Here is a 25,280-nt window from a genome sequence, read left to right on the forward strand (position 1 = left end):
GTGTGAAAAAAAAAGTTGGTGAATCTGATTATTGGCGCGTTTAGTTAGTAATTGGTGTCTTTAATTCGCGGGGTTAGTACAAAACAGGGGTGTGCGGCAAATTTGCCGAATTTGCCGAATTTGCCGTTTGCCGAGCACGGCAAATTTCAAAAAAAGTAGATTTGCCGAATTTGCCGAGCTCGGCAAATTTCGAAATTTGCCGCACACGTCAAAAATTTGACAGTACAATTTTGACTAAAACTATTGATTTTTTAGCCAAAAATGTAGTAAAATGACACAAAATTGAGCTATTTTGATGCTTAAACAGACATACTACGCGGAACTTATTCAGAAACCAGATGTGTGTTAAGAATTCAGTAGTTTTGGTGCTCCAAAAAACATAAAAAATATCAAATTTTTTTCGAGTTTGTTAAGCACGGCAAATTTGCCGAATTTGCCGAATTTCGCGTGCTCGGCAAATATTGAAAAAAGAGATTTGCCGAATTTGCCGAGCTCAGCAAATTTTGAGATTTGCCGCACACCCCTGGTACAAAAGTTGTGTTTTTTTGTTGGGTGTGCTTCATGCATCTCCAAGGAGACTCAATATGCCATATTCCTTATCTACCGACTATCTGTTAGACTGAAAATGTGCCTCAATCCACAAAAAAACAAACTATTACTGAACATGCATCTAACGTATTTCTTCTATTAGTAAGGAATGCAAAACTAAATTCGGACACCTATTTAGATGTAATACTATCATAGAGTGCAAAAATAATAGAGGCTGCGATACTAATCTTTGAGCAAGTTTCATCTATTGATTACATTAACTATAGGCACAAATTCAACGATTTCAATAAAACAACTCAAACCAAAAAACCTAGTCCCCAAAATTATCTAAGTTGTACTCAAATCTTAACAAATTTGACTTGTTATACCGAAAAAAAAAGGGGTGCAAAACTAATAGAGACGCCTTACTAATAGAGGATATAACGTATTTGAGAACGCTGCGACACAGACAATTTTGCAAAACGATAGGTTAGTTTAAATTAAGTTTTTTTTTTGTTCAAACAAAAAATTCAAAACAATTACGCCGTCTAAAGTCTAAGTGTAAACCGACTTATTTTCCTTCTTAATTTAGATTTTAAAAGGAAATTATATCACGAATTCAGCCGGGTTCGATACTCTCAACTCTACGTAGTAATGATTCTTTTCCGGTAAATCGGCAAACTGCCGGAATTAAAATTTCCGGCAAATCGGCAAATTGTCGGAATTGAAAATTTCCGGCAAATCGAAAATTTGCAAGAAAAACGGCAATTGCCGAAAATTTTCGCCAAATTGTGGTTTTGCACTTTTTTTATAGAAATTTCAGAATTTTAATTTCAATCGTAGCAAATTTGAAAATGATTCGTTTAGAAAATTTCAGAAAAATGCGTTTACTCCAACAATTTTAAATAAAATAGAAATAAGTCGGGAAAAAATCCCACAATAATTTCTAAGACACGACCAACAGGTAGAATGTCTACTAGATGGTTATACCATTACCCAGACAATACATTTTTTCAAGTAGCCGATGATTCATTTTTCAACCTATTGTCGGAAAATACTTATTATTATGAAATTGAATTTGTCATCAATTTTCAATTTTGCCATGTTATGAAAAACAACGGAAAACTTTGGCACACTAACTAGGGGGTATGAAAATTGCAACTTTCGAGTAGAAATCCTCAAAGAATTTTTCTACAAGAAAAAAAAGCGCGAAAAAATGTGTGGCGTTTCCTGTATTCTACTAGCTGCCAGGAGGCACACTGACAACGCAACCGGACCGCTAAGCAGAACGGCAAACATAGTCAGTGTTGATGGAGAAGCATGAGCAATGAGCATGGAATTTGTTGCCGGGGGGAGGAAGAGGAAAAGGTTAAGATTTTTGAAGAGAAATATGTTGGCAATTGAGTGGTTCGGGTCGATATTGTATCGGTCACTGAATATTGTCACCTGGGATGATCAGGTCAACGCGCAGGTTGGGGAGAGCACTCTCTTCTTTATTGGTGTTTTTTTATTGATTTTATTATTTTTTGGGAAACAATTTATTTTAACGTAAAAATAAATTTCTCCGGCCAGTTTACGAAATTCTTGAAAGTGAATTTTCTTTTTTTTTTGCTTGTTTTTCTTTTTTTCTTGAAGTTTCAATTCTCATCCTTTACCTTCTAGAAGCAGATATAAACTTTTGTGTTCGAAAACTTATACCTTTAGCACCTCAATATATTATGATACTGTTTTGTATCTCGTCTGTTTCTGACAAGACAAAGCCCCTGTTCTTTTCAAAAATGGAGTTCCGATATCTGGGAAATAATTTTAAGTGACTCCTAATTTTCCCCAATTCCAAATATCAAGTGTAAATTCAAAAAAAATTTCTTGATTTTATATTTCAGCTAGAAAAAAAGCGAATTTCATTGGTACCCCCATGAAATTTGTTAAACTTTGATAATGCAAATATAAAAGTTAATTTGAATAAAAGTTAATTTTCTATTTAAAAATAACTTAATCATAAAATCAAAAATTCAAGAAAGACAAATTAAAAGGTAGAGCGAGATTTTTTTTTCGAAATTCGAGATAGATATATACAGACAATTGCAGGCACTCGATAATTTTTCCAAATCGTTTTAAAGAGGATAGTAATAAATTAATTTTGTCGATGAGAATAAATTAGCTTCCAAACAGCCTTCGACGACCACCACGTTCAACTGAAAATTTACATTTGAGAGGATTTTTCAAAAGTTTTTTTTTCAAAAATATCAAACTTAAGCTTGAATTGAGAACCTACCCTTACCCAATGAGATATAAGCATTTTCTGAAATCTTCTGAAGAATTTTGTTAATATCGCCGGTATTTTCAAGACGACGACGGTAATCGGAAGCCAGACGTTCGAAATCTGTACGCTCGTGCTGGAAAAATTATGATCCAAGAATGTTATCTTTGTAAAAACTAACGTAGTTTAATCTTGGTGGTGCTACAGGCCGAGTTGTCACTTGAGCCGGTGCAAGTGTTGCTGGAGAAGTGGCAACCGGTGAAGCTTCATACTTTGACTTGGTCACATCAGGTTCCGATAGATCCAGCGGTGCTCCTGTAGCAAAGTCCACTAACAGATCTCTATCACTCTCCTTCTCCCGGTCCTGGGAGGCAATTAGTATTCTTTTATGAAGCGCAGACTTTGGATTCAGTGATGCCACGTCCTCTTCCTCGTTTGCCACAAAAATTGGAAGATGGGTTAAAGAAGTTTTTATCGATCCTTGAGAGATTTCTTCAGATTCAAGACTCTCTGGAAGTTTCTTTTCTTGCAGTTTGATGGGGTGATGTTTGAGGTTGTTGCGTTGAAGGATGAGGTTTTCTTCGCTGCGAATATGCATTTGAGGTCTGAAATGATGAGTTTACAAAGTGTTTAGTTTTTCGCTCATAAAACAAAGTATTCATAATACTTACGGTGGCGCTGTAGTCGCAACGGAGTAGTCTTCTTCCTCAATTTCCTCTTCAATAAATTCCTTAGTCGTTGTAGTAGGGGCCTGCGTGGTAGATGTTGTAGTCGTTGTTGTTGAAGGTGTTGTGACTACTGTAGTCACCTCGGTTGTTGTGGAACTTGTATCCATTTTGCTCATCAGCTTTTCCCTCACCACTTGCTCAACTCTCTCCACAATACTTTTCGTTTCTTCCTTACTCAAATTCAACTTCTTGAACAACTGCACAACTTCCAAGTCTTCCGGCGATATTGTGGAAGTAGTTGGAGCAACGACTTCCATAGTTGTCAAGGTTTCCCCTGTTACATCGCCTTTCTTTTGGATAGAAACAGTCTTCACTCCTGCAAGGGTTTTCTTTACAAGATCTGTGCGTACTGGAGCACCAACTGTTCCTTCCTTCTCTTCTGGAGTTTCTTTGAGCTCTTCTGATTTTTTCTCAGGTTCGTCGTCTTTTCCATAAGTTCCTAATTTGCTTGTTGGGCCTTCTGAATAAAGAAAATTTACCTAATTTTGTAGGATTTTGTAGGAGTTTATCATAAACACGCTATTCAACTAGAGAACCTTTTCGCTCACTTCAAAATTTCTATTCTGAAGCATAAAAAATCGTGAACAGTTTTTGATATGCGTTAGCATGTCGAATTTTGAATCAGGGGTGGGCGGCAAATTGTTTGTCAGCAAATTCGGCAAATCGGCAAAAAAAACGGAGATTTTCAATTCTGGCAAATTGCTTTTTTTTGCCGATTTGCCGATTTGTCGAAAATTCTCGTTTTCGGAAAATTGCCGATTTGCCGGAAACGTTTAGAGCGTTTTCTTTAATATGAAAACATTTAAACACCTATTTGAAACTTTTCTCGTGTTTTTTAAAAGATATTTTCATTGAATTTGTTTACTTCTAAAATAGATGTAGAAACAGGATGATTACAATTTTGCCGATTGAAATTGTGAAATTTCCAAAAAAGTTCAAAACCGCATTTTGCCGACAAGTCTAGGCAGTTGCCGTTTTTCCGGCAAATCGCCAATTTGCCGGAAATTTTCAATTCAGGTAATTTGCTGATTTGCCGGAAAAAATCGTTTTCCGCCCACCCCTGATTTGATTATTTTTTTAAAATCAAATCAGGGGTGGGCGGAAAAGAAGTTTTGTTTTTTGAAGTTTTACATAAACTCACGATTAGCGACCTGTGCCGGGATGAACGGGTTGAACAATGGAGGCGCCGGTGGCAGGTTAAGCTCCTGTATTGCTGGATTTGCTGGAATATGAAGTGGTGGTAGTGGGTGAGGATGAAGAAGTGCATTGTTTAAAAGCAAGGCATCATTTATTTGTTGCTGGCGACGGAGCATGTCTAGAAAGTGGCGGCGATGAGCATCAACCAGTAGATCGTTTGTCTGAAAGTATATAATCATTCTAGAGATTCAAGGTTTGGCTAATTGCAAGCCCAACAACTTTTTGAATTAATTATTCGTAATCGAATCATATGTTCTAAACCGGCTTATTGTAGTGGATAAACAAACATTTCGAAATTATTATTATTATCATAATGACAAATCTTTCAACACAGATATAGATATATACGTGACCTTTATTTGATTGAAACCAGAATGAAACTCACCAATACTTGTGCAGATGGTGTGGGGTTCGGTGGAGATGGTGCTCGTTGGGATATGACTAGCTCAATGAGCCACGGGATCATGAATAGTTTTGCTTGCATTTTCTGAAATAAGATGGAAATAAAATTTTTAGAAGAGAAACAGGAAATGAGAAGAGGAAAAAACTTTTAAAATCGGGAATGTAGATAAATCTCACTCTGTTAGCAAGTGAATTTTTAAAAAAAATGGCTCCAAAACTCAAAAATTACAAACGCAAAAAGAAACACGCACACAAATTATTTGATATGAGATTGAGTATCTCTCAGAAAGATATGCGAATAAATCAACGTTTTTTTTATGAATGATCCGCGATAATTAATAAAAATAAAATTGTCAATAGCATGACCAATGGGAGAAGCATGTGATGGTAAATGAGGTACTTTAGCCGATTAGAGTGTGTTGTGATTGAATAAAAATGATGATGATGAAAGGATTAGTGTAACGATGATCAAAGGGCACAAGGTTCTTACTGTAACGCTGGTTTTTTTTCTGATTCATTACGTAATTTGGTTTCCTAGACGCTAGAATACCTGCGGTTTTGAGTAGTTTTCTAAACTCGAAATCTTACAAGGAATCGTGTGTCAGGCTGTCCCATTGCGGTTTGACCTACAGAAAATGCGGAAATTTTTTGTCCAGAAAAATGTGACGTCCTCACGTTCTTAACCATGCGAAATCAGTCGATATCTCTGCATCTCAACTCCCGCATTTTTCGTAGATCTACGTAGATCTTAAAAATAAAAACTTTTGAATACTTCTATAGAAAGCTTTAAAATAGTTATTTTGATATGATAAGAATTTCAAATCAGAAATAATTGTTTTAACATAAAAATGGGCAAGATGTCATTTTGAACTCATTATGACCAGTTTTCAGATAACACATTTTTTCCTGAAATCCCCACGTTGACTTGACGTGATTACCTAGTTAAAATTTGCCAGTTCTATCAGAACGATCTAAAGACTTTAACGCAAAACCTTAGAAAGCCAGTAAAAAATAAAACACATTTTCAAAAACGACAATTCCAAAAGGGCAACAACAAAACGGGGAATCATCACACAATTGAAGAGGTACGAATTTATTCGAATACCGTCTAGAAAGATTCAAGCCGAGTGATGTAGAGAGACAGAGAGAACTGGTTGGTTTCTCTTTCAGAAATGTGAGAAGATGGAGATGAAGAAGATGTGACCAGCTGACGATATGCGACGGCGCGGTGGGAGAAGAGAAAACGCGGAAAAACGAAAAAAATATATATGTAAGAGATTGACGGATGATTGCATAAGAGGCGCGGAGGGATGAGAAACAGAAGATTGAAATTTGTAATAGTAACTAAAATAAGTTAAAAATGAAAAGTATTTGGCTAATCTAAGAACTACCATTTGCGGTTGCTCAGCTTCAGATTTTAATCTACAGTACCCTGAGACTCTGCTGAAAAAACAAACTGAGTTACTAGTAAAGGATACACAATCCAAAAACTCACGGTTTGTAATAGTACACAATTTTAAGCCAGTAAGCAGACAGTGTGACGCCTAACTGGAATTCTTTAGTAGAGCTTCACGTGATACAACAAACTACACACAGACATCATCAGGTTCTCAACAACAACAGAAAAAATAAACACCAAGAACAAAAAAACAGTCTCAATTCTCTGAAACTGGAATAAAATGGATAAAATGAATAAAATGGTCAGTTGTGGGGCGACGTAAAAGTACTTAAAGAAACATCGCTGAATAGCGACGGGCGGCGCATTTTGAGAAAGGGGTAGCGCACGGGCGCCTATCCTAATTGCGTAATACTGTTGAGAAGCAAGAAAGAAAGAGATGACGGTTGTGTACAAGGGGTGCGAACGAGTTTAATACGGCTTAATCTCTCTCTCTCTCTCTCTCTCATCTTTAAGACACCATGAACAAGATGTGTTCATTTCCGAGATCACGCGAACAAAAAATCGCCTGGTTCACGTGGGATTTACATGTGAAACGCCGAAAAATCAACGAGATCGTATTTGAACTTTGGTTCTGAGGACACAAACAACAATGAAGTTCGCACCTACTGGGCTATAATTTAAGCCTAGCCGGGGACTGTGGCCGATAATCTAGTCGTGAATTGCTCCACTTCCCAATAGAGGCTGGGTGAACTTAGTGGAGAAGCCGGACTTGAACTCGTGACCTCCAGATTGGTAGCGGCCACCACTACCGACTTACCTCAAAAAATTTTTACGACTCCAGTCAGTCCGTTTTCCTATTCGAGTTCTATAACTTTTAAGTAACATGCCTAGAAATTGTATTTTCAGAAAAAAATTTAATTTGAGAAATATTACCCAATTCCATTTTCTCACACACTATTTTCTGAATTTAAAATTTGCGTGGGTTATTCGAATGTCGAATGGAAAAATATGTGATGTTACTCTTTTTCTCCCATTCAATTTTCAATTATTTTCTCACGAGGAAAGTATTTAGGTGCTTAAATTTAATGAATCTGTCGCTCTCTTTTTGAAAACTATTCAGGTTCCTGGATCTGTTTCTGAATTTATTAGATCAATTTCTGGCAATTTCCAAAGTATTATATCATTTGAATGAAGCCTTTGGCATTTTAGTAATAAAAATCTAAAACTTTTTACACCGTATTTCCTTTATTAGTATTGCACCCCCTTGCTCAACTTTAACAGCTCATATCTCAGTGGCGTTTGTTTTATTGAAAAATGACCAACTGATAAAACCCTTGTTTGATGTTTTTCTATATATTTGTAGTTAAAAATTTATTGATATTTTTCAAACAAACCGAAATATATCCTTTTCAAGTGAAGTAGTTGGGTGCAATACTATTAGAGGAAATACGGGTTTTTTAAAACCTTTTTTTGACCTTTTTTTTAACTCGCTTAAAATTTAGGTTACTCGGGTAAACGGATTTCGCACAGTTCTGTTCAATTTCTCTGTTAATTCAGATTTTTTCAAGCTATGATTTTTTGTTTTTCTTGATTTCTGAAATCAAATCAAATATACATAATATAAAGTTTTCAAAAATTTTTTTAACCGAAAATTATGGAGAATATGGAATTTTTTATAGTTTCGTATCAGAGCTAACATCGAATGGGGTCTCAAGAGTTGAATTCAAAAATTGCAGTGTTTTTCAACTTCAATTCTCTGAATAATTCAGAGCATTTTGAAAATTTCTTTCTGAAAGCTTGAACACCTAATCTTTTATTCATATTTTACGATTTCGTGGTATCAATAATGTTATGCGTTTTGCCCTCCTTATTCCGAGTTCTTCTTAATACTATTTTCAAGCTAGAATACGGAAGAATGTGACGACGTTTATGACTCCTTTGTTCGTATTATTTTATGTTTTCAATGTCATTTTCTGTCTATATTCGGCGGTAGTATTCCATTTTCATTCATTTTTGATTATAAACACGAGAGGCTTCCACAGCTATTTTTCCGAGAACTCGGGATTTGGTAGAAGGTTATGGAAGCCGCGTCTCAGGCCGTACCTCCTCTAAATTCAATCATTCTTGATTCTCAAGATGTTTTTATTTTGAGTCATTTTTCTAAAGGTTCCACCCCCACTTTACTCCAACTTCCTTCAAATGTGACGGGCTCGACGGAGTGTGAAAGAATCAGTGAAGTGTACTGGTATTTGAATATTTCGTTTCTCATCTATTCTTTTTTTTTCGCACTCTTCTCCGAGTATTCATCCACTTTCCATCAAAGTGGGTGCTCTATTCGCTTTTTTAGTCTTCAATGTCCTATTTCTTCAGTTAAACTTTTTGTTCCAGGTACCTCTTCCCAAAAATGTTCCGTACCCTTTTGATCTGTTTTTTCTTGATGGCAGCTGTCAGCATCACTAGCGCGTATATTCTCGACTATGATGTCCCGGAAAGAGTAAGTTCTTCGTCAAATGTTATAAACTTAACACATTGGAAAATACTCGATTAATTTGCATTACGTGTGTTGAAAGCTAAAAGCCTATTCAGTATGAAAGCTGGTAGTGATAAATAAGGAAACAATTTTTTAAAAATAAGTGATGGTCAAACTTAGTCGTTAATTTGAATTTGTCCGTCTGCTACAGTGCTGGGCTTAAAGGTATGGAACCGATTAATCGTGCTCAACAACTTTCATTACTACCTAGTGCAACGATAACATTATCACATTGATCTCACATAACTTTGTATTCAATGATACGTTTGTAATACTTTACGATCTTTGCACATTTTCAGCAAACCCGTGGTGACGTCAAGTCGGTCTTCTTCTCGCCATTCCGCATGGTTGGAAAGAGATCTCAGTTCTATGGTCTCTATAAGTAAGCCGTGTATTTTGGGTTTACCATCTCGAGAAATTTATATTTCAGGCAGCTCGGTCACTCAAAACGAGAAACTTCATTGGAATGATTTGATTACTTTTTAAAAAAGATAAATAAAGAATACCTGTTATTTAAGATGTTTTTGGTTTCGTATATTTTGAACTTCATACATATGCATGTACGTATGTAACAAAAATTTCAAACTACCTCTGTTATTTTCCATGACAGCTGTCAACATATGTAGATGAGAAGATATAAAATTTTCTCCCTTTTTCAAAAACGGCATTTGTTTTTTCCCCCAGGTCCTAGACAAAAAAGCATTGGGGAAGAGACCAACATATCATCGCTAAAAAACCAACGAAAAATTAGAAATGGATGGGGAATGAGAGGGATGGATGTGGATAAAAAAAGTGAGAAACACATGCAAAAATAATGAGAGATGCATGTGGATCAGAGGAAGTGATGTTTTTAGTAGATTCCTACTCTGAAAAATTTATCCATTTTCAGATTGATATCTTTGAAGTTCTTAAGCTTTTAGAAAATTAGGTCACGATCACCGAGCAGAAATTAGTGTGACATTTTCGACATGAAATTGTTGGGAATAAAACTTTGTCACTTACAAATATGTTAGAATATGTATATAATGTCAAAAAACGCAATTTTAAGTTACAAGGCTATTGGTCTTACATAAAACCTAAATTCACATAGATCAGTTAATATAAAATTTACCGTATGCTCCAGTAAATTGGTTGTGTGACTTTCCTTTTTTCTTATTATCAGTATGGCATTTCGCAAAATAACACACGTAAATACAATATTTATTTTCCTCCCCTTTTCTCTATGTAAAGTGTCTTCTTTCACACCTTTCCCTCACGCCTTGAAATTCTCTCTCTTTGTAACTTTTTCTTTGCCAGCGGCATCAAAAAGGGTGTTTCCTTTTTCCTTCTTCCCTCAATTTCTGAATTTTCGTACTCATCCATCACAATCACAAGAGTTACGAAATAGGCATGCGTGTCCTAATACTTGTTTGACAGGCCCCTAATATTTAGCTTTTAATATTTAGCTATTTAGCGTTAACGTCAAAAATAAAAATAAAATGTTTTTCTTGTAGTTCTAATCAGGACTGTGCGGCAAACGGCAAACTGTGAATGCCATTTGCCGAAGAAAAAAATTTGGTTCTGTGAACGGCGAATGTCGTTCGCCGAAAATAAAGTTGGTCAAAAGATCCGCGAATGCCGAAAAATGTTCGGCATTTTTCGACAGTTGTGAAAAATGTTGATTTTTTTTTAAATTTAATCGAATATATTCAAGTTTTTCACATTCATCCTTGAAACATAAATCTACAAATATTGTAGTCATACCCTTAAAAATTGTTTTCTGCGAACAATCAAGGGACATCTCTGTGTCTTTTGTACCCTAACACTCTCAAGTCACCTTTATTTTTAACACTTACCAAAAGTCAACATATTTGAATTATTAGCCATATAGAGGAGATATTCTTTCAGTCGACACATCGTCACCCCACCATAAAACCCTCGAGAGATGATATTGTCTATGGCGGTCCATGTGTACAGTTGTTTTGAATCATTCTTGCCTCTGGGATCCTTTTTTGACTATCCAAACAGTCTGGTCGTTAAAAAATAAAATTGATCTTTGCTTGAAAATTAAAACCAAGACGCTCCTTATCAAACCTTGAAATTGAACTAATTAGATTTAGAAAATACAACAAAAACAACAAAACATCAAAGATTTTGAGAATGCCGAAAAGTGCCGAAAAATGCCTAAAACAAGGGGTGTTAGGCAACCGGCCACTGCCGATCGCCGTAAAAAATTAGGGTTCGGCAAACGGCGACCTAAAAATTTTGACTAAAATCAAAATTACAAATGGAAACAGTACAACTTTCCAGTCATTAATTCCAAAAAATTCCTTATTCCATGCGAGTTCCTTTCAAAATCCTTGTGAACTACCGTGTAACCCATATCTGCTCAAAAATTGTACACATTCTAAAAGAGGATCTTCAAGTGAAAGAAGGTCCCACACAGGCCACTCAATCCATCCTCATTTCCGTTTTCACATTCTCTCTCTATTTCTCTCTTTGGCATGTTCAGTATAACTCATTTGTATTTCACAAGGTACCTTATGCAACGGAAGGGACTCTTTTCTCTTCTGCATATATTCGCGTGCGCGAACTCAAACGGACTGAGTGCCGCTGGCAAAGTAGAAGAAGAAGAAGAAGTCGCGCGCTTTCACTCATTGATTTGTGCATATTTTTAGTGTCTCCCCTCACACAACCGGGAAAGACGACCAGAAAAACGACGACGACCGCCCATGACTAGATCATCGAAGACTTGACGTCTTCTGATGAAGAGAGATATAGAGTGAGAGAAGTTTTTTGTGTGTGTATGTGTGTAGGAAGGCTCTGAATATGGGATTTCCTAGAATTTCAAATTTTTTCTTGGCGTTATGGTTGTTTCTCAAGGTTTTAATTCAAAATTAAAAGTATTTTTTGCAAATTTAATAGGTTGGTCAAAAAACAATTCGGGGGACTTTAATGCAAAATATCACAGAAAAGTTCGCGAAAATTCATTTTCAAATAATTGTTAATTTGGCCGTTTTCTAGAGAAAACTCGATTTTAGTTCAAAAATTAGAAAAAAATAGGATAATTTCGTTTTTTTTTGTCGAAAAAGTATAATTCAACATATTTACTTCAACTCAAAACGGTTTTATCTGAACACTCTAAAAACTAAAAATTGGAACATAGATTAACAAATATTGAAACTGACATTGATATCGCCTTCTTTTGTTTGCTTACCTCAATCCACCACCGCAAGTGGATCTAGTTTTACTCCTCTTTTCTTATCAATTTTCTCCCAATTTCAATTTTTCAGGAAAAATGTCAACCCCTCAATCAGAGCCTGGATCCGAGCCAGGCTCCCCTGGCGAAAACGAAAATTCGATGGTATGCTCAGCTGTTGCGTGAGGTGTTGGCTTATTGTACACACACAGAACATTTGCTTTTTCTGCTGCTTCTGCTGCTATTGATGGTCAAAATGAAAAATATACTCATTTCATTAAACCCCTCCTCCTCGATCTCTTTCATGTCTCATTTGTCACTCATTGTGAAAATTGGCAATCTGCCAAATGCATACTCATTTATCATACTCGCAAGCCTATTATACACACATTTTCGGTTTTTAGGATTCGTTTTTGGTTTGAAAATTTGAATTTGTTTTGAGCATCCAAAAATGGAAACGTTTAGTTGAATTTCACAAGTAAGTACACAACAACTGCACCAATTCCTTAAACTCTGAAGATCAATTTTCTAAGAAAACAGTGTATTTATAAATTTCAAACAATATTCTTAAATTTCTCAATCATACTTTTATATAATTCTACATGTTGTACGTATTTAATGGCTTGGTTTTGTTTTCCCTAAAACGACTTATTCCATCTTTTGGACATCATTCTAACTATTCAAAAGCGTCCTTGAACCGGAAGACGACTCTTCTCTTCTTATTCTTTAATTCTTCTCTTTGATTAGCCAAGAATATCCATGAGAACGTCCGAAACGGAACACAAATAGCTGAGAGAAATTCAGGGATAGATATCTAATGGATGTTGGTGATGTGAGAGAGAGAGGAAAAAAACAAAATTAGTTGTTGTTTGCGGTTCTCATGGTGGGCGAGCGGGGTGTGTATGAGGTTATTAGTTACAATCTTTGACCTAGTTTTTAAATTAGGAGCTAAAGTTTGAATATGTGAAGAGTTGAAAAATTTTCAACTTAGCTCCTCTGTAAAATTAAGGACAAAATTTTATTATAAATGAATCTTTAGTAATCCAATTTCACCCATAGTGCAAAACGTGATTTCAATTTTTCTAGGAGTTTCAGCATTAGCCGCGGTCTAATTTAAAAATTTAGCCTAATTGTAAGAGCATAATAAGGTTAACAAAAAATTGAGCATCCAGAGACTTGCCAAAGCTTAATATTCGTCCTGTACCTAAACCCTGAATCAAAAGCCCGTAGGTCAATCTCAACAAACAAAAAAGTTGACTATTTCAAACAATCCTTGTGTTTTGCTGTTCAGATAAGAACTAATCTGTTCAACCATCAAGTTTCCAACAGGAACATGCACAAACTGACTCTAGCAGAACTTGCTCCCTTCCGTAGTCATAATCACTTTGTTTGTCTCTAGGTGTCTTTGTCAGTAGTTGATTATCCCTCTGATGCCTTCCGTGAGTAGTTTTTTGTCTATCTCTCAACCCGCCGTGAGGCAGCTTCTTGATTTATTGACATAACGAAGCAAGAGAGGGAGACAGCAAGAGACAAAAAATCAGATCATCGGTTTTTTTTTGTTTGAATTGTTTGAATTCGAGTTTCACGAGCCCAGTTCGACTTCCAAGCACGCACGATTTTACAATTCTTGTTGTAGTTTGACAAAATTTGCTTTTCATGTGCTTTTTTTTGTCTCCTGCCTGTTTCTCCTTATTCTTCGTCGTCTTCACATTTGAATTAGGAGAAACGAATTGCAATGAATTGAGTGGTTTGTCCTTAGTAAAATAGCGCATGTCCCTGTGAGACTTGGGCAAATAAGTGTCGCGCCACAGAAAGACCTTCCTCTTCCGAAGACAGTAATCATCGTCCGGGTGGGATCCATCACATCCACTAGTTTGAGTGTTCACCTATGTTTAATTTTCCCCTGCCTTTTTGGGTTAGTCAAGTTAGGAAAATACTGAGTGAGACAGTTTTCATATTACTGAAGTGGAAAAATACACCTCAGCAAAACTCCTCTTTAAGCTTGAAGCTCTTCAAGATCGGCAAGCTTACTTTGGGCATACTTGAATTTCAGACACAGGATAAATGAACTGAATTCTTTGTATTTCAAGCAAAATAGATATCCCTTTAATTCTTTCTGTACATATTTTGAGATGTTTTATAAACCTATTTTTGAGTGGCATCATTTGGAGAAGTTGCCAAAAATGTTAAAGTTTAGCTAGTTTTCATATACAAAAGTATCTAGCACTTTAATTTTCTAATTTTATTCAACAAAAATGAGCCCACCTAACCTGTCCACCAAAATATGCACAAAAAATATTTGCTCTCTCATTTGCGTTTTCGAGTGTATTTCTATGTTTTTTTTTGCCCGTGTTGCAATGTTTTGCTTCTCACTCGACTGTTTGTCAATTCTCACAGCTATACACCGACGGGTGTTGTCAGGAGAAGGGCGAAAAGAAAAGAAAACGCTAAATTTTTTATGGATACTTACTCTTTCCCGGGTTGACCCCGTGGAAAGCCAGTTTTTTTCTCTTTTTTTCACTTGGCAGAATGCTTTTTTTTGTTATTCCTGACCACTCTGAAGTCATGTGTCTGTAGTTTTAGAGATTTTCAATTAATTTGTAAGGAGGGGGAAAACCAATTTCTATTTGTGCTAATGTTTTTCTGAATATATTTTTCATCGAGCTTCGAAAAATGGAATATATTTTCAGTTTTATTTTTATAACCGAGCAAAACTAAAAATTGATGATTTTCCAAATTTGCCGGAAAAAGAAAACGGGAAAATGTTTCGAAAAGGCACAATTTTAAGTGTTTCCGTCCCTCATAACATTTTGGCCAAATAGGAAATTTGCCGGAATTGAAAATTTGCTGCAAATTGGCAAATCGGCAAACCTAATTAACGACCACATCGCCACATAGATCTAACAAAAGCCACTAAAATAGTAAATCCCTTATCCTTCCCTTTCTTCATTTTTATTTTCTCTTCCCAAAAGCTCTGTTGGTATTCAATTTCACATCGCATCGTGTGTCTCTCTCTCACTGTTTGTACATTATTCACTATTTCCACGCCGCCCTTTATTTAGTGTACACATATTGATGTACAATAACAATATCCCCAAAAAATTACCAATTTGTGGGTTAAATTTCGAGGAAACTGCTAATTCTCCCGTTAAACTCCACTTTGATGTTTTAAGTCCTCACAATTCTTTGATCCATCCCGATTTCGGTTTGTCGGTGTGAATTGTAAATCTCAAGGACACATTTATGGCACATTTACCATTTATCCCCCCCCCCCTTTTTTGCCTATTCACTTCTACACATGAATACACCTCCTACCACCCATCTGAATACATTGTGACACACTCAAATACACAGAAATTGACACCCTTCGGAATATTTTTGAGATATACTTCGCGTTTTGCTTCTGTGTTTGTCTTTTCAGTTTTATTGGAGAAAATTTTAAAATTATTAGTTTTAGGAAACTCAGTATAGTCAGGGCTCTTTTCCGGAGGTTGCAGTAGAACCGGAGCCCGAACCTGAACCGGAACCAGAACCTGAACCGGAGCCTGAACCGGAGCCTGAACCGGAGCCTGAACCGAAGCCTAAACCAGAAGTTGAACCGGTGCCACAACCAGAGCCTGAGCCAGAGTATCAACCTGAACCGGAGCCTGAACCAGAGGTTGAACCGGAGCCAGAACCTGAACCTGTGCCGGAGCCAGAGCCTGAACCGGAGCCAGAGCCCGAACCAGTAGTCGAGAAGGAAGAAGAAGTTGTAGTCGGTAGGTTTCAAATGTAATCTTCAGCATTCTTAATCTCTAGATTTTCAGAATCTCCTCCTCGAGAACAAGAACCTGAAAAATCTGGAAAATCCAAGCCTTCGAGTCCGATCCCCGACGCCCCAACAATGGAAGATATCGCTCCGAGAGAGCTCGAGTCTCTAAACTTTTCCGAAACGTCTGGTACCTCCGATCAACAAGCCGACAGAATTATGCAGAACAATGAAAACGAGAGAGTCGAGGAGAAGAAACAAATGAGCCCAACTCCATCACAACCCCAACATAAGACCCCACAAAGATCTGGGATTCGGCCACCAACGGCGATTCTGCGACAGCCAAAACCGATACCAGCATCTTTGCCAAGGTAATTTTTTCATTTGTTGCTCACCTAGTGACCACTCATCACAAATTCTGAGCATTTCCTTGTTTTAGGCCAGCAACTGCTACTCCCTCGTCTCAACGCGCTATTAGTACACCAAGACAAACTGCTTCAACAGCGCCATCTCCGAGACCCATATCGTGAGTGTTTATTTTTTCATAACAATTTCTCGAGTTATTTGAAGATTAAAGATGGGTTTGGTTCTGTCCGTCTTATTGTATCCAAAATACGTTTTTTTTTTTCATTTCTCTGCGCTTATATGTATTAGACGTATCTTTGCCTATTTTTTTCATTCGTGGTAGTAAATAACTAGATCTAAGTTTGCTAATGGACGTATCTATACTCATTTCCTGAAACTATCCCATAGTGAAAATACATCACCTAAACTTGGTGCGGAATATTTGTTGTCTGGGTATTGCAAAACATAATTGCTTCCTCTATTGTTGTGCACCCAACTGCTCCTATTTCTTTTATGGCACCTGCGATCTCAATTTTTCAAACTTTCTCACATTTCCACGTAGAATTTGAGTTATTACATATAGTTGTTACTTATATATAGAATGTTATCATTACTGATTGACCATAAATTGAAAATTTTGCTTGGCTTGAATAATCCCTATTATAGCCAATTAGTAAAAAAGTAACAAATCTTCAGAAAAATGTCTCGAGAACGGTCGGATGTTCAAAAATCCACGTCTACGCGAAGCATCGATAATGTTGGAAGAATGACGCCAAAGGTTAACGCCAAATTTGTAAATGTGAAGAGCAAAGTGGGAAGTGTCACCAATCATAAGGCGGGCGGCGGAAATGTGGAAATTTTCTCGGAGAAAAGAGTGAGTGAACATTAAAAAATTTTTCTGCGATTTGAGCCAATCAGATGACGTTTATGAAGGTCGCTGTTTAGCTCAAAAAAGAGCTGAACAAATCGGTCTTGTAGATCTCATTTTTGGAGAACACCAAATAAGGATGTTCGCCAGAAGTTGCATTATCAAAACCTAGATATTTTTTACACATTCAGTTATTTCAGCTCTACAACGCCCAATCCAAAGTTGGCTCCTTGAAAAACGCAACACACGTTGCCGGAGGCGGAAACGTTCAAATCGAAAACAGGAAGCTAGATTTTTCGGCAGCTTCACCAAAGGTTGGCTCGAAAACCAATTATCAGCCAGCAAAGTCTGACGTGAAGATAGTTTCGGAGAAGTTGACTTGGCAAGCTAAATCAAAAGTTGGGTCAATGGACAACGCAGCGCATAAGCCTGCTGGTGGAAATGTTCAGGTATTTTGAAGATTAAGAATTTGAAACACGAGTGAACTTGAATTTGACGTGGTGGCTTTTCATATTGCAGCTATTGATTTTCAGATATTAAGTCAAAAATTGAACTGGAAAGCCGAGAGTAAGGTTGGGTCAAAGGACAATATGAATCATCGGCCTGGTGGTGGAAATGTTCAAGTTCGTAATAAACTAGGCTACACACACAATATCACGCTTTTCTTCAGATTTTCGACGAAAAAATCCGCTACGTGTCGACGGACTCGAGCCGGAATCATTCTACGCTGGACATCAGCTCGTTATGATCGGACCACGCTTTCACTTGAATTTTACCACACCTCACTGATCTTCAGAGGTTTTGTATTTTTTCAGCAAACTGATGACCTCTTTTTGTAATAAATTTGATTATTTGAATAATTCATCTTCTCAGCACAGTTTATCATCCATCACTGGATCACAATTTGCCCCACGAAATTTCAGGTAATTTCCAGCGAAGTGGCAGTAAGTCGACCAAAAATGATGACGGCCACAATAATTGATAAGAAGAAGGATTTTGCAAAACGACAAAGTGTCTCACAGAGATCTTCAAGCAATTCTCTACTGCCCAACAAATTTCCAGGCGCCATTTATCCTCTTTCTCCTGATTTTATATTCAATCGCTGATGTATACCGCGCTTAATAATATGCTTTCAAATATTTGTGCAACTATTGAATTAATTTTTGAATATATTAACTGTTCCCAGCCGTAGTTTCTATTTGACTTCCCTGAGCATGTTGAATCGAAGAATTTTATCCCAAGGTTTCAGCTTTTTTATCTATATTTTCATTTTTTGCTTTACAATCTGTCTTTTGATATTCTCTTCAATAAAGTGGTAATTAAAAGTGTATCGTGGGTTCTACTTGAAAATGGTAATTTTTCAGTAAGAAACTTCAGGAAAAGTTAGAACAGCTAAGTCTTTCAAAAGAGAGCTTAATCTTCAATGAGCAAGATGCTCGACACTCGAGACGACTCCTCTCAAATTTGGAGCAGCTGATTTTTGTGGGTGGTGTGCCGAGAAGTGGGACTACTTTGATGAGAGCTATTCTAGATGCACATCCGGATGTTCGATGGTAAATTTAGAAAATTTCAAAAATGCGATGTATGCTGCGCTTGGCCAAAAGATCTTGAATTTCTTCTCCTTTAAAACTTTTAAACTCCGTCGAAACAAGGCTTTCTGAAGTCAAGACTTTTTCTTGACAATATGATACTTCTTATTCAGAAAAAACAAAACGTATTACTTCTGCTCACTTCAAACTTTCAGTGGCGGTGAAACCATGCTGCTTCCAAGTTTCCTTACATGGCAAGCAGGCTGGCGGAATGATTGGGTCAATAATTCAGGAATTACTCAGGAAGTATTTGACGACGCTGTTTCAGCATTCATCACTGAGGTAGTGCTCTTGTCACCGTGTTCATCTTTAATTGCAATTCATACAGATAGTCGCGAAGCACAGTGAACTAGCACCTCGTCTGTGCAACAAGGATCCATACACCGCATTGTGGCTTCCGACTATTCGCCGACTGTACCCGAATGCAAAGTTTATTCTGATGATTCGAGATGCTCGTGCCGTAGTTCATTCAATGATAGAAAGAAAAGTACCAGTTGCTGGGTATAATACGTCTGATGAAATTGTAAGGTCTCCCTAATGAAACTCTTGAATTTCTAAAGATAATTTGAAACATTTAGTCAATGTTTGTTCAGTGGAATCAGGAGCTTCGAAAAATGACTTTTCAATGCAATAATGCGCCAGGGCAATGCATAAAAGTATATTATGAACGACTGATTCAAAAACCTGCGGAAGAAATCCTACGTATCACCAACTTCCTGGATCTGCCATTTTCCCAGCAAATGCTAAGACATCAAGATTTAATTGGAGACGAAGTTGATTTAAACGAGTATGTGCTTTCTTCATTAAAACTTTTGAACTTCAACTATCTCTTAATTTTGCAGTCAAGAATTCTCTGCATCACAAGTTAAAAACTCGATAAACACTAAAGCCTTAACCTCGTGGTTTGATTGTTTTAGTGAAGAAACTCTACGAAAACTTGATGACGTGGCACCTTTTTTGGGAATTCTTGGATACGATACGTCGATTTCAAAACCCGATTATTCCACATTTGCGGATGACGATTTTTACCAATTTAAAAATTTTTATTCTTAAAGTTTTGCACTGTAACCTATAACTTTTATAGAAAATAAGATGTCCAAAGTTACCTACATCATAGATTGTTATTATTTTATTTTTATCTATAGATACAACTGTTAACCTACATCATTATCATTATCTCCCATTGTTTTCAGATAGAGGTCAAGGTAACTTTCTAATTCTCCACACTCTCTGCAACACTATAAAAAAGAATGCGCGCACGCACAAATGTCCACTATTCCGCCGGACACGGCTGCTTCCTGCAGCTGTATCGATTTTTCTTTTGTCGTTTTTTTCTTTTCGAACAGGATTTTTGAATGCATTCTTCTATATTTTTTGAAAAATAAAACTTGCAATTAATATACTTACAATTAAATACATGCTGTTGGATTTCTAGAAAATTGCTTACATTGTTAGTTAAATTAAATACTATGCATTATATTTATAAATAAAATATTTATTTATTATAACTTAGTACTTAGTACTTAAGTACTTAAAGTACAAAGTAGGGGAAAAAAGATCAGGAACTAGAAATCTTATGATTAAATTTTGATAGGCTAAATTATTAGAATTTTGTTTAACTTCAAACGATTAATTTTGAAACTAAATTCTTACTTTGAGGTTTTTTTAAAAATCATATTTTATGTCAAATCCGACTTTTACCATATACTACTCTAATTATATTACTATGAAAATGAGCATCCAAAATCTCAACAAGTTTCCAGATGAGCCGTGCTCTTCTTTTCTTCGTTCTCGCCATTCTGGCTTTGTCAGCCGAGGCACGTGGACCACGTGTCACTGACAAGGTCTTCTTTGACATGGAGATCGGAGGAAGACCTGTTGGGAAAATCGTCATCGGACTTTTCGGAGAGGTCGTGCCGAAGACAGTGAAGAATTTCGTTGAGTTGGCACAGAGAGCTGAGGTATTTCAGTTTGTTAATTAAATTCTGTAGACTTTAATATTTTCAGGGAGAAGGATACGTTGGTAGCAAGTTCCACCGTGTCATCGAAAACTTCATGATTCAAGGTGGAGACTTCACACGTGGCGACGGAACCGGTGGACGATCGATCTACGGCGAGCGCTTTGAAGATGAGAACTTCAAGCTTCAACACTACGGACCAGGATGGTTGTCAATGGCCAACGCTGGAGAAGATACCAATGGATCTCAATTTTTCATCACTACCGCCAAAACCTCATGGCTCGATGGAAAGCATGTGGTGTTCGGTAAGATCCTGGAAGGAATGGACGTAGTTCGTGAGATCGAGGCTACACCAAAAGGAGCTGGAGATCGGCCAATTGAGGATGTTGTCATCGCCAACGCTGGACATATTCCAGTAGAGAACCCATTCACTGTCGCCAGAGCAGGAGTTAATTAAACCTAATGATCTACGGGTTTTCCAATTAATATGTGTATTTTTGTTGAATGTACTATAATTACTTTCTAAAATTCTAATAAACGTGTTTTGTTTCAGTACTTGATTATACAGCGCTGTCAGGATGTGCTACGTTTTGGAACTTGTAATAGTATTAATAATTGAGCAACCTGACTTGCCAATGTTCGAAATACCAAAAACACTATATCATAACTTTGTGGAGTATTGGTTTCAATTCTGAAGTTGAAATACACTTCTAAAAGCAATAATTTATTCTCGATCCGTTCGTCTAACTAGTAAAGTATAAAGATTTGTACATTTGAAGACTCATTAGAATGGGTTGGGGCACGTTCCGGTATTGACAAAGACCGACTTCAGGTGAGTATAATGTTCGAGTACTGCTGTTCCGTTTTCACGTCCGAATCCTGATTCTCCGACTCCTCCGAATGGAACCAGTGGCGCTGAAATTACAGGTTCTTTTCTAGATCTAGTGGGATTCGGAGCAACTTACAAACATCATTATAGGTATTGACATAGACGTTTCCAGCATTCAACTGCTCAGATACTCGATAGGATCTTGAGAGGTCTCTGGAATAATGAGATTTTCATTGAACATGCTTTAATAGGGTACTCTTACTTCGTGACTAGACCCGCAGCTAATCCCATATCGGTGTCATTTGCAATTTTAATAGCTTCATCTTCGGTATCAAATGGAATGATTAGAAGTACGGATCCAAAGATTTCCTCCCGATATACTGTCATTTTGGGTGTAATGCCTGTTAAAATACATGGAGACAAGTAGAATCCATTCTCGAGGCCATGAACGGCCACACGATCTCCACCACAAAGCTTGGTGGCTCCTTCGGCAATGGCAGCTAAATAATGGTGTACTATTGAGAATCTACTTAAATTTCTAAACTTACTACTTATATACCCTTCGACTTTGTTACGATGCTCTGCAGAAATATGGGATCCAACTTGAGTATCCTCTTTCAAAGGGTCACCAATTTTCATCTTCTGCGTGTGATCTACCAACTTCTTCGTAAACTCCTTCAGCACACTTTTATGAACCAAAACTTTTGAAGCATTAGAACAAACTTGTCCCTGACTGTAGAAGTTAGCCATCATTGCACAAGACACCGCCGAGTCGATATCGGCGTCGTCGAACACGATCAATGCGGATTTTCCACCAAGTTCCAGGGTTACTGGCTTGATATTTCGATCGGCGCAGGCTTTCATGATTTTCTTTCCAGTTGGGATGCTTCCAGTGAATGATACTTTTGATACCCCATCATGATGAATGAGATCTTGTGCAGTTTCAGCGTCACCTTGAATAACATTGAACACTCCATCCGGTAGTCCAGCACTTTTCAAAATTTCAGCCAATATCAGTGCAGTTACGGGTGACAGCGGGCTGGGCTTATATATGACAGCATTTCCACAGGCCAGTGCTGGTGCAGTTTTCCAGGAGCATGTTTGAATTGGATAGTTCCAGGCACCGATGGCGGCGACCACTCCAACAGGAAGACGGCGTGTATAGGCGTAACGAGAAGCATCGAGTGGAACGTGTTGACCGAGAAGGTCAGATGCTAGATTTTGGAGATCAGGATTTGTATGTCATTTGTTGCTGATAATTATGCCAAAACGGGAGATGAGCGGGAATTTGAATTGGGTTACGTCACATATATCTTACTGTAGGCAGCCATTTAGAAAGCGCATATCTAATCAGGGTATTCGAAAATGAATTTTCTATAATTTTTTGATATCAAAATGCTATAGAACACCTACAAAACAACTCAAAAAATCAAAAATTAGAGAACGCTTATTGTTTTTTGAAAATCTCTTATCATGACTGCAGTTGTCGTCATTTTCTAGAACCAAACATTATTATGCACTTACCAATTCCGGAATAAAAATAGAAAGTGTCAACACAAGAAAGCACGTCAGCTTTTGCTTCTGCAATTGGTTTTCCATTACTAATACACTCCCAGTAGGCAATATCGTTGCAATGAGTTTTCAGAAGATCTCCAGTCTTTTTCAGAATTTCGCTTCGTTCCATCCATGAAGATTTTGCCCATTGTTTTTGTGCTTTTTTGGCTTCTTTCACTGTCAAATCGACTTGATCTCTAGTTGCATAGTGCCACGTGGCCATGGGTTTTCCTGAAAAAAATGTTTTAAACATTTTCAGATGAAAAGTTATTAAAATTGAGAAATGGAAAGATTCGATGGTTTAAAAAACATTTTTTTTCCATCTGGCAGTTTTTTTTTTTTGGAAAAAAGTCGAGAACAACTTTTTCAACTCAAAAAAATTAAATAGTTTTTTTATTTTTTTTATTTTTTGTAGATTCATATAATTTAAATCCGGGGTGGGAGGTAAATGATTTTTTCGGAAAATCCGCAAATTGCCGGAATTGAAATTTCCGGCAAATCAGCAAATTGCCGGAATTGAAATTTCCGGCAAATTGGCAAATTACCGGAATTGAACATCTCCGGCAAAACGGCAAAACGACAAATTGCCGGAATTAAACATTTCCGGCAAATCGGCAAAACGACGAATTGCCGGAATTGAAAACTTCCGGCAAATCGGCAAATTGGCAAATTGATCGATTCGAAAATTTCCGGCAAATCCGCAAATTGGCGGAATTGAAAATTTCCGGCAAATTGGTAATTTGCCGATTTGACGAACGCCGCCTGATTTAAATACATTCCTTATTCAAAAATTTGCTTGAATTTTTTTCCTGAACAGAAGTTACAGTTGTATTCAGTTGAACTTGGAAAAAAAATTAATTTTAACTTACCACTCCTGGGTTCAATCACTTCAAATTTGCGATCTGACGGGAATTCCACATGGTTTCCAGCCACAAAGTGTGATGATAATTCGAGAAGCTTCGTTTCCGTCAGGCTGTTCAGATTGATAAGATTAGGGAAGATTCGCATTTTTAACTGCAACTCAATGGATGAAAAACTAAAAATGAATTGAAATGAAAATAAAACATGGATTAGAGAGTAAGTGGTCACGTGTATTTTTTTCAAATTTCAAAAACTGCGGGAATTTTAATTTCGTATGGTGTGACATCACGCGTGTTTTTCTGCTCTCGTTTTGTGTGACGTCATTTTTTTTGGTTATTTTTATTTAAATTTTTCGAAAAATCAACAAAAAAGTTTTGTCAATCTTTTCAAGTTTTTTAATTAAATTTTTTTTTTTCGAAATTTCAAGATTTTTGAGCCAAAAATACAGTACCCGGTTTCGACACGGCAAATTCTTGTGTTTAAATTACTGTACTCTTCAAATGCGCAGCACCTAGCATTTAGCAAAAAAATTGACGCGTCAAAACCGGTTACCGTAAGTTTGGCTAAAAATTGTGAATTTTTGCGTCTGTGTAATAAATTTGAAAATTAGGCATTTTTCGTAAAATCAAATAATCTTTTGTTTTATTGTCTTCAAGAAATCGGAAAACTGACGGAGCCACACCATTCAAAACTAAATTTCCCGCCTTTTTTGTAGATTAAAAGGACTTCAACACACCAGAAGTCTCGGACTTCTTCTCAATTGCGCTGGATGCGATCCCTCTTCGCCTTGAGGTACTTGAGATTTGCCGCGTTTCTCAAAATATTCATTCCAAAAACTGATTTGATTCACATTTTTGTCGTTGAAATTCAACGTGTGTGCCGGCCACTTCATATCGACTCCGGCAAATTCAAACGCCGCTGTTATCAACTGACTACAGTAATACGACTCTTTTCCGTCAGAATTTATAAGGTCCGCAGCGAACAGGTCGTTGTACGGTAACCCAAGTTTAGTCCAGCTCCATGTGGCGGCAGCTTCTAGGACTTTCTCGCAGCAATTTGCCACTTCCAAGATCTCTAGGCACCCCGGCCGGTTCTCCTCAATAGATTTTTGGAGACTATACTCTAGGACACCGTCTCCAGTAGCTTCGACAATGGTTCCACGTTCTGACACGATTGCCACGTGGTAATACGTGTTGTCAGGTACAACTTTCTCGACGGCGTCACAAAAATCCGTAGATTCAGTGCCACGGGAGTAGAATACCACGTCACCGGGTTTCAGCATTTCTTGGGGGTTTTTTTCGTCTGG

At 37.1% G+C, this 25,280-nt stretch overlaps 6 protein-coding genes and 1 non-coding gene across 12 annotated transcripts; 4 read left to right on the forward strand and 3 right to left on the reverse strand.

Annotated features, from left to right (window-relative positions):
* Positions 1-2,383: 2,383 nt before the first annotated feature.
* Positions 2,384-5,203, reverse strand: T17H7.7 (Mucin-5AC). 2 transcript variants are annotated; one of them, NM_001395818.1, is made up of 6 exons: positions 5,099-5,203; positions 4,658-4,874; positions 3,460-3,976; positions 2,970-3,393; positions 2,804-2,924; positions 2,384-2,723 (listed from the first exon to the last, which is right to left on the reverse strand). In NM_001395818.1, the coding sequence occupies exons 1-6, from the start codon at positions 5,195-5,197 to the stop codon at positions 2,686-2,688; spliced, it is 1,416 nt and encodes a 471-aa protein (NP_001382733.1). In that variant the 5' UTR covers positions 5,198-5,203; the 3' UTR covers positions 2,384-2,685. The 2 variants fall into 2 exon arrangements, with proteins under 2 accessions (NP_001382733.1, NP_001379712.1); NM_001393261.1 differs by having other exon boundaries at positions 2,420-2,723; positions 2,810-2,924; positions 5,099-5,202.
* A 3,694-nt stretch (positions 5,204-8,897) lies between these two features.
* nlp-52 (Neuropeptide-Like Protein) lies at positions 8,898-9,561 on the forward strand. The gene is made up of 3 exons (NM_001347278.3): positions 8,898-9,008; positions 9,344-9,426; positions 9,475-9,561. Exons 1-3 carry the CDS (start codon positions 8,919-8,921, stop codon positions 9,512-9,514), a joined length of 213 nt encoding a protein of 70 aa, NP_001334194.1. The 5' UTR covers positions 8,898-8,918; the 3' UTR covers positions 9,515-9,561.
* A 2,744-nt stretch (positions 9,562-12,305) lies between these two features.
* ptl-1 (Microtubule-associated protein) lies at positions 12,306-18,513 on the forward strand. 4 transcript variants are annotated; one of them, NM_001027405.7, is made up of 8 exons: positions 12,317-12,387; positions 15,680-15,980; positions 16,029-16,341; positions 16,410-16,496; positions 17,012-17,189; positions 17,384-17,632; positions 17,717-17,806; positions 17,854-18,041. In NM_001027405.7, exons 1-8 carry the CDS (start codon positions 12,322-12,324, stop codon positions 17,929-17,931), a joined length of 1,362 nt encoding a protein of 453 aa, NP_001022576.1. In that variant the 5' UTR covers positions 12,317-12,321; the 3' UTR covers positions 17,932-18,041. The 4 variants fall into 4 exon arrangements, with proteins under 4 accessions (NP_001367354.1, NP_001367353.1, NP_001022576.1 ...); NM_001381708.2 differs by lacking the exons at positions 17,717-17,806; positions 17,854-18,041 and adding an exon at positions 18,118-18,511 and having other exon boundaries at positions 12,306-12,387; NM_001381707.2 differs by lacking the exons at positions 17,717-17,806; positions 17,854-18,041 and adding an exon at positions 18,107-18,513 and having other exon boundaries at positions 12,311-12,387.
* F42G9.10 lies at positions 13,626-13,775 on the reverse strand. Its single transcript, NR_052052.1, has one exon. It is a non-coding gene; the product is annotated as an Unclassified non-coding RNA F42G9.10 (non-coding RNA).
* Positions 18,380-20,157, forward strand: tpst-2 (Putative protein-tyrosine sulfotransferase). Its single transcript, NM_001393263.1, has 5 exons — positions 18,380-18,736; positions 18,928-19,054; positions 19,101-19,295; positions 19,351-19,559; positions 19,615-20,157. Exons 1-5 carry the CDS (start codon positions 18,699-18,701, stop codon positions 19,823-19,825), a joined length of 780 nt encoding a protein of 259 aa, NP_001379576.1. The 5' UTR covers positions 18,380-18,698; the 3' UTR covers positions 19,826-20,157.
* A 378-nt stretch (positions 20,158-20,535) lies between these two features.
* Positions 20,536-21,281, forward strand: cyn-6 (Peptidyl-prolyl cis-trans isomerase 6; the record flags this gene model as incomplete). The annotated part of the gene is made up of 2 exons (NM_064856.7): positions 20,536-20,733; positions 20,780-21,281. 2 exons carry the CDS (start codon positions 20,536-20,538, stop codon positions 21,185-21,187), a joined length of 606 nt encoding a protein of 201 aa, NP_497257.1. The 3' UTR covers positions 21,188-21,281.
* Positions 21,282-21,442: 161 nt separating this feature from the next.
* alh-11 (Aldehyde dehydrogenase domain-containing protein) lies at positions 21,443-25,276 on the reverse strand. 2 transcript variants are annotated; one of them, NM_001393264.1, is made up of 7 exons: positions 24,711-25,276; positions 23,983-24,127; positions 23,084-23,344; positions 22,108-22,773; positions 21,822-22,059; positions 21,696-21,772; positions 21,443-21,645 (listed from the first exon to the last, which is right to left on the reverse strand). In NM_001393264.1, exons 1-7 carry the CDS (start codon positions 25,254-25,256, stop codon positions 21,515-21,517), a joined length of 2,064 nt encoding a protein of 687 aa, NP_001379574.1. In that variant the 5' UTR covers positions 25,257-25,276; the 3' UTR covers positions 21,443-21,514. The 2 variants fall into 2 exon arrangements, with proteins under 2 accessions (NP_001379574.1, NP_001379575.1); NM_001393265.1 differs by lacking the exon at positions 24,711-25,276 and having other exon boundaries at positions 21,444-21,645.
* Positions 25,277-25,280: the final 4 nt, after the last annotated feature.

This window comes from Caenorhabditis elegans, chromosome III (assembly GCF_000002985.6).
Source record: "Caenorhabditis elegans chromosome III".
Classification (NCBI taxonomy): domain Eukaryota; kingdom Metazoa; phylum Nematoda; class Chromadorea; order Rhabditida; family Rhabditidae; genus Caenorhabditis; species Caenorhabditis elegans.

Bases quoted from the DNA above. Each gene is read 5' to 3' on its own strand.
- alh-11 (NM_001393264.1), bottom strand. From the start codon at position 25,256: ATGCTGAAACCCGGTGACGTGGTATTCTACTCCCGTGGCACTGAATCT. The intron at 22,060-22,107 runs GTAAGTTTAGAA...ACCATTATTTAG, and splicing joins AGTCGAAGGGTATATAAGTA to CTGCCATTGCCGAAGGAGCC. The intron at 21,646-21,695 runs GTAAGTTGCTCC...CTGTAATTTCAG, and splicing joins CAATACCTATAATGATGTTT to CGCCACTGGTTCCATTCGGA.
- nlp-52 (NM_001347278.3), top strand. From the start codon at position 8,919: ATGTTCCGTACCCTTTTGATCTGTTTTTTCTTGATGGCAGCTGTCAGC. The intron at 9,009-9,343 runs GTAAGTTCTTCG...GCACATTTTCAG, and splicing joins ACTATGATGTCCCGGAAAGA to CAAACCCGTGGTGACGTCAA. The intron at 9,427-9,474 runs GTAAGCCGTGTA...TTTATATTTCAG, and splicing joins CAGTTCTATGGTCTCTATAA to GCAGCTCGGTCACTCAAAAC.
- T17H7.7 (NM_001395818.1), bottom strand. From the start codon at position 5,197: ATGCAAGCAAAACTATTCATGATCCCGTGGCTCATTGAGCTAGTCATA. The intron at 2,925-2,969 runs GTTAGTTTTTAC...TAATTTTTCCAG, and splicing joins CACCACCAAGATTAAACTAC to CACGAGCGTACAGATTTCGA. The intron at 2,724-2,803 runs GTAGGTTCTCAA...GTAAATTTTCAG, and splicing joins TTATATCTCATTGGGTAAGG to TTGAACGTGGTGGTCGTCGA.
- ptl-1 (NM_001381707.2), top strand. From the start codon at position 12,322: ATGTCAACCCCTCAATCAGAGCCTGGATCCGAGCCAGGCTCCCCTGGC. The intron at 15,981-16,028 runs GTAGGTTTCAAA...CTAGATTTTCAG, and splicing joins GGAAGAAGAAGTTGTAGTCG to AATCTCCTCCTCGAGAACAA. The intron at 17,190-17,383 runs GTGAGTGAACAT...CAGTTATTTCAG, and splicing joins AAATTTTCTCGGAGAAAAGA to CTCTACAACGCCCAATCCAA.
- tpst-2 (NM_001393263.1), top strand. From the start codon at position 18,699: ATGAGAGCTATTCTAGATGCACATCCGGATGTTCGATG. The intron at 18,737-18,927 runs GTAAATTTAGAA...TCAAACTTTCAG, and splicing joins GCACATCCGGATGTTCGATG to TGGCGGTGAAACCATGCTGC. The intron at 19,296-19,350 runs GTAAGGTCTCCC...TGAAACATTTAG, and splicing joins ATAATACGTCTGATGAAATT to TCAATGTTTGTTCAGTGGAA.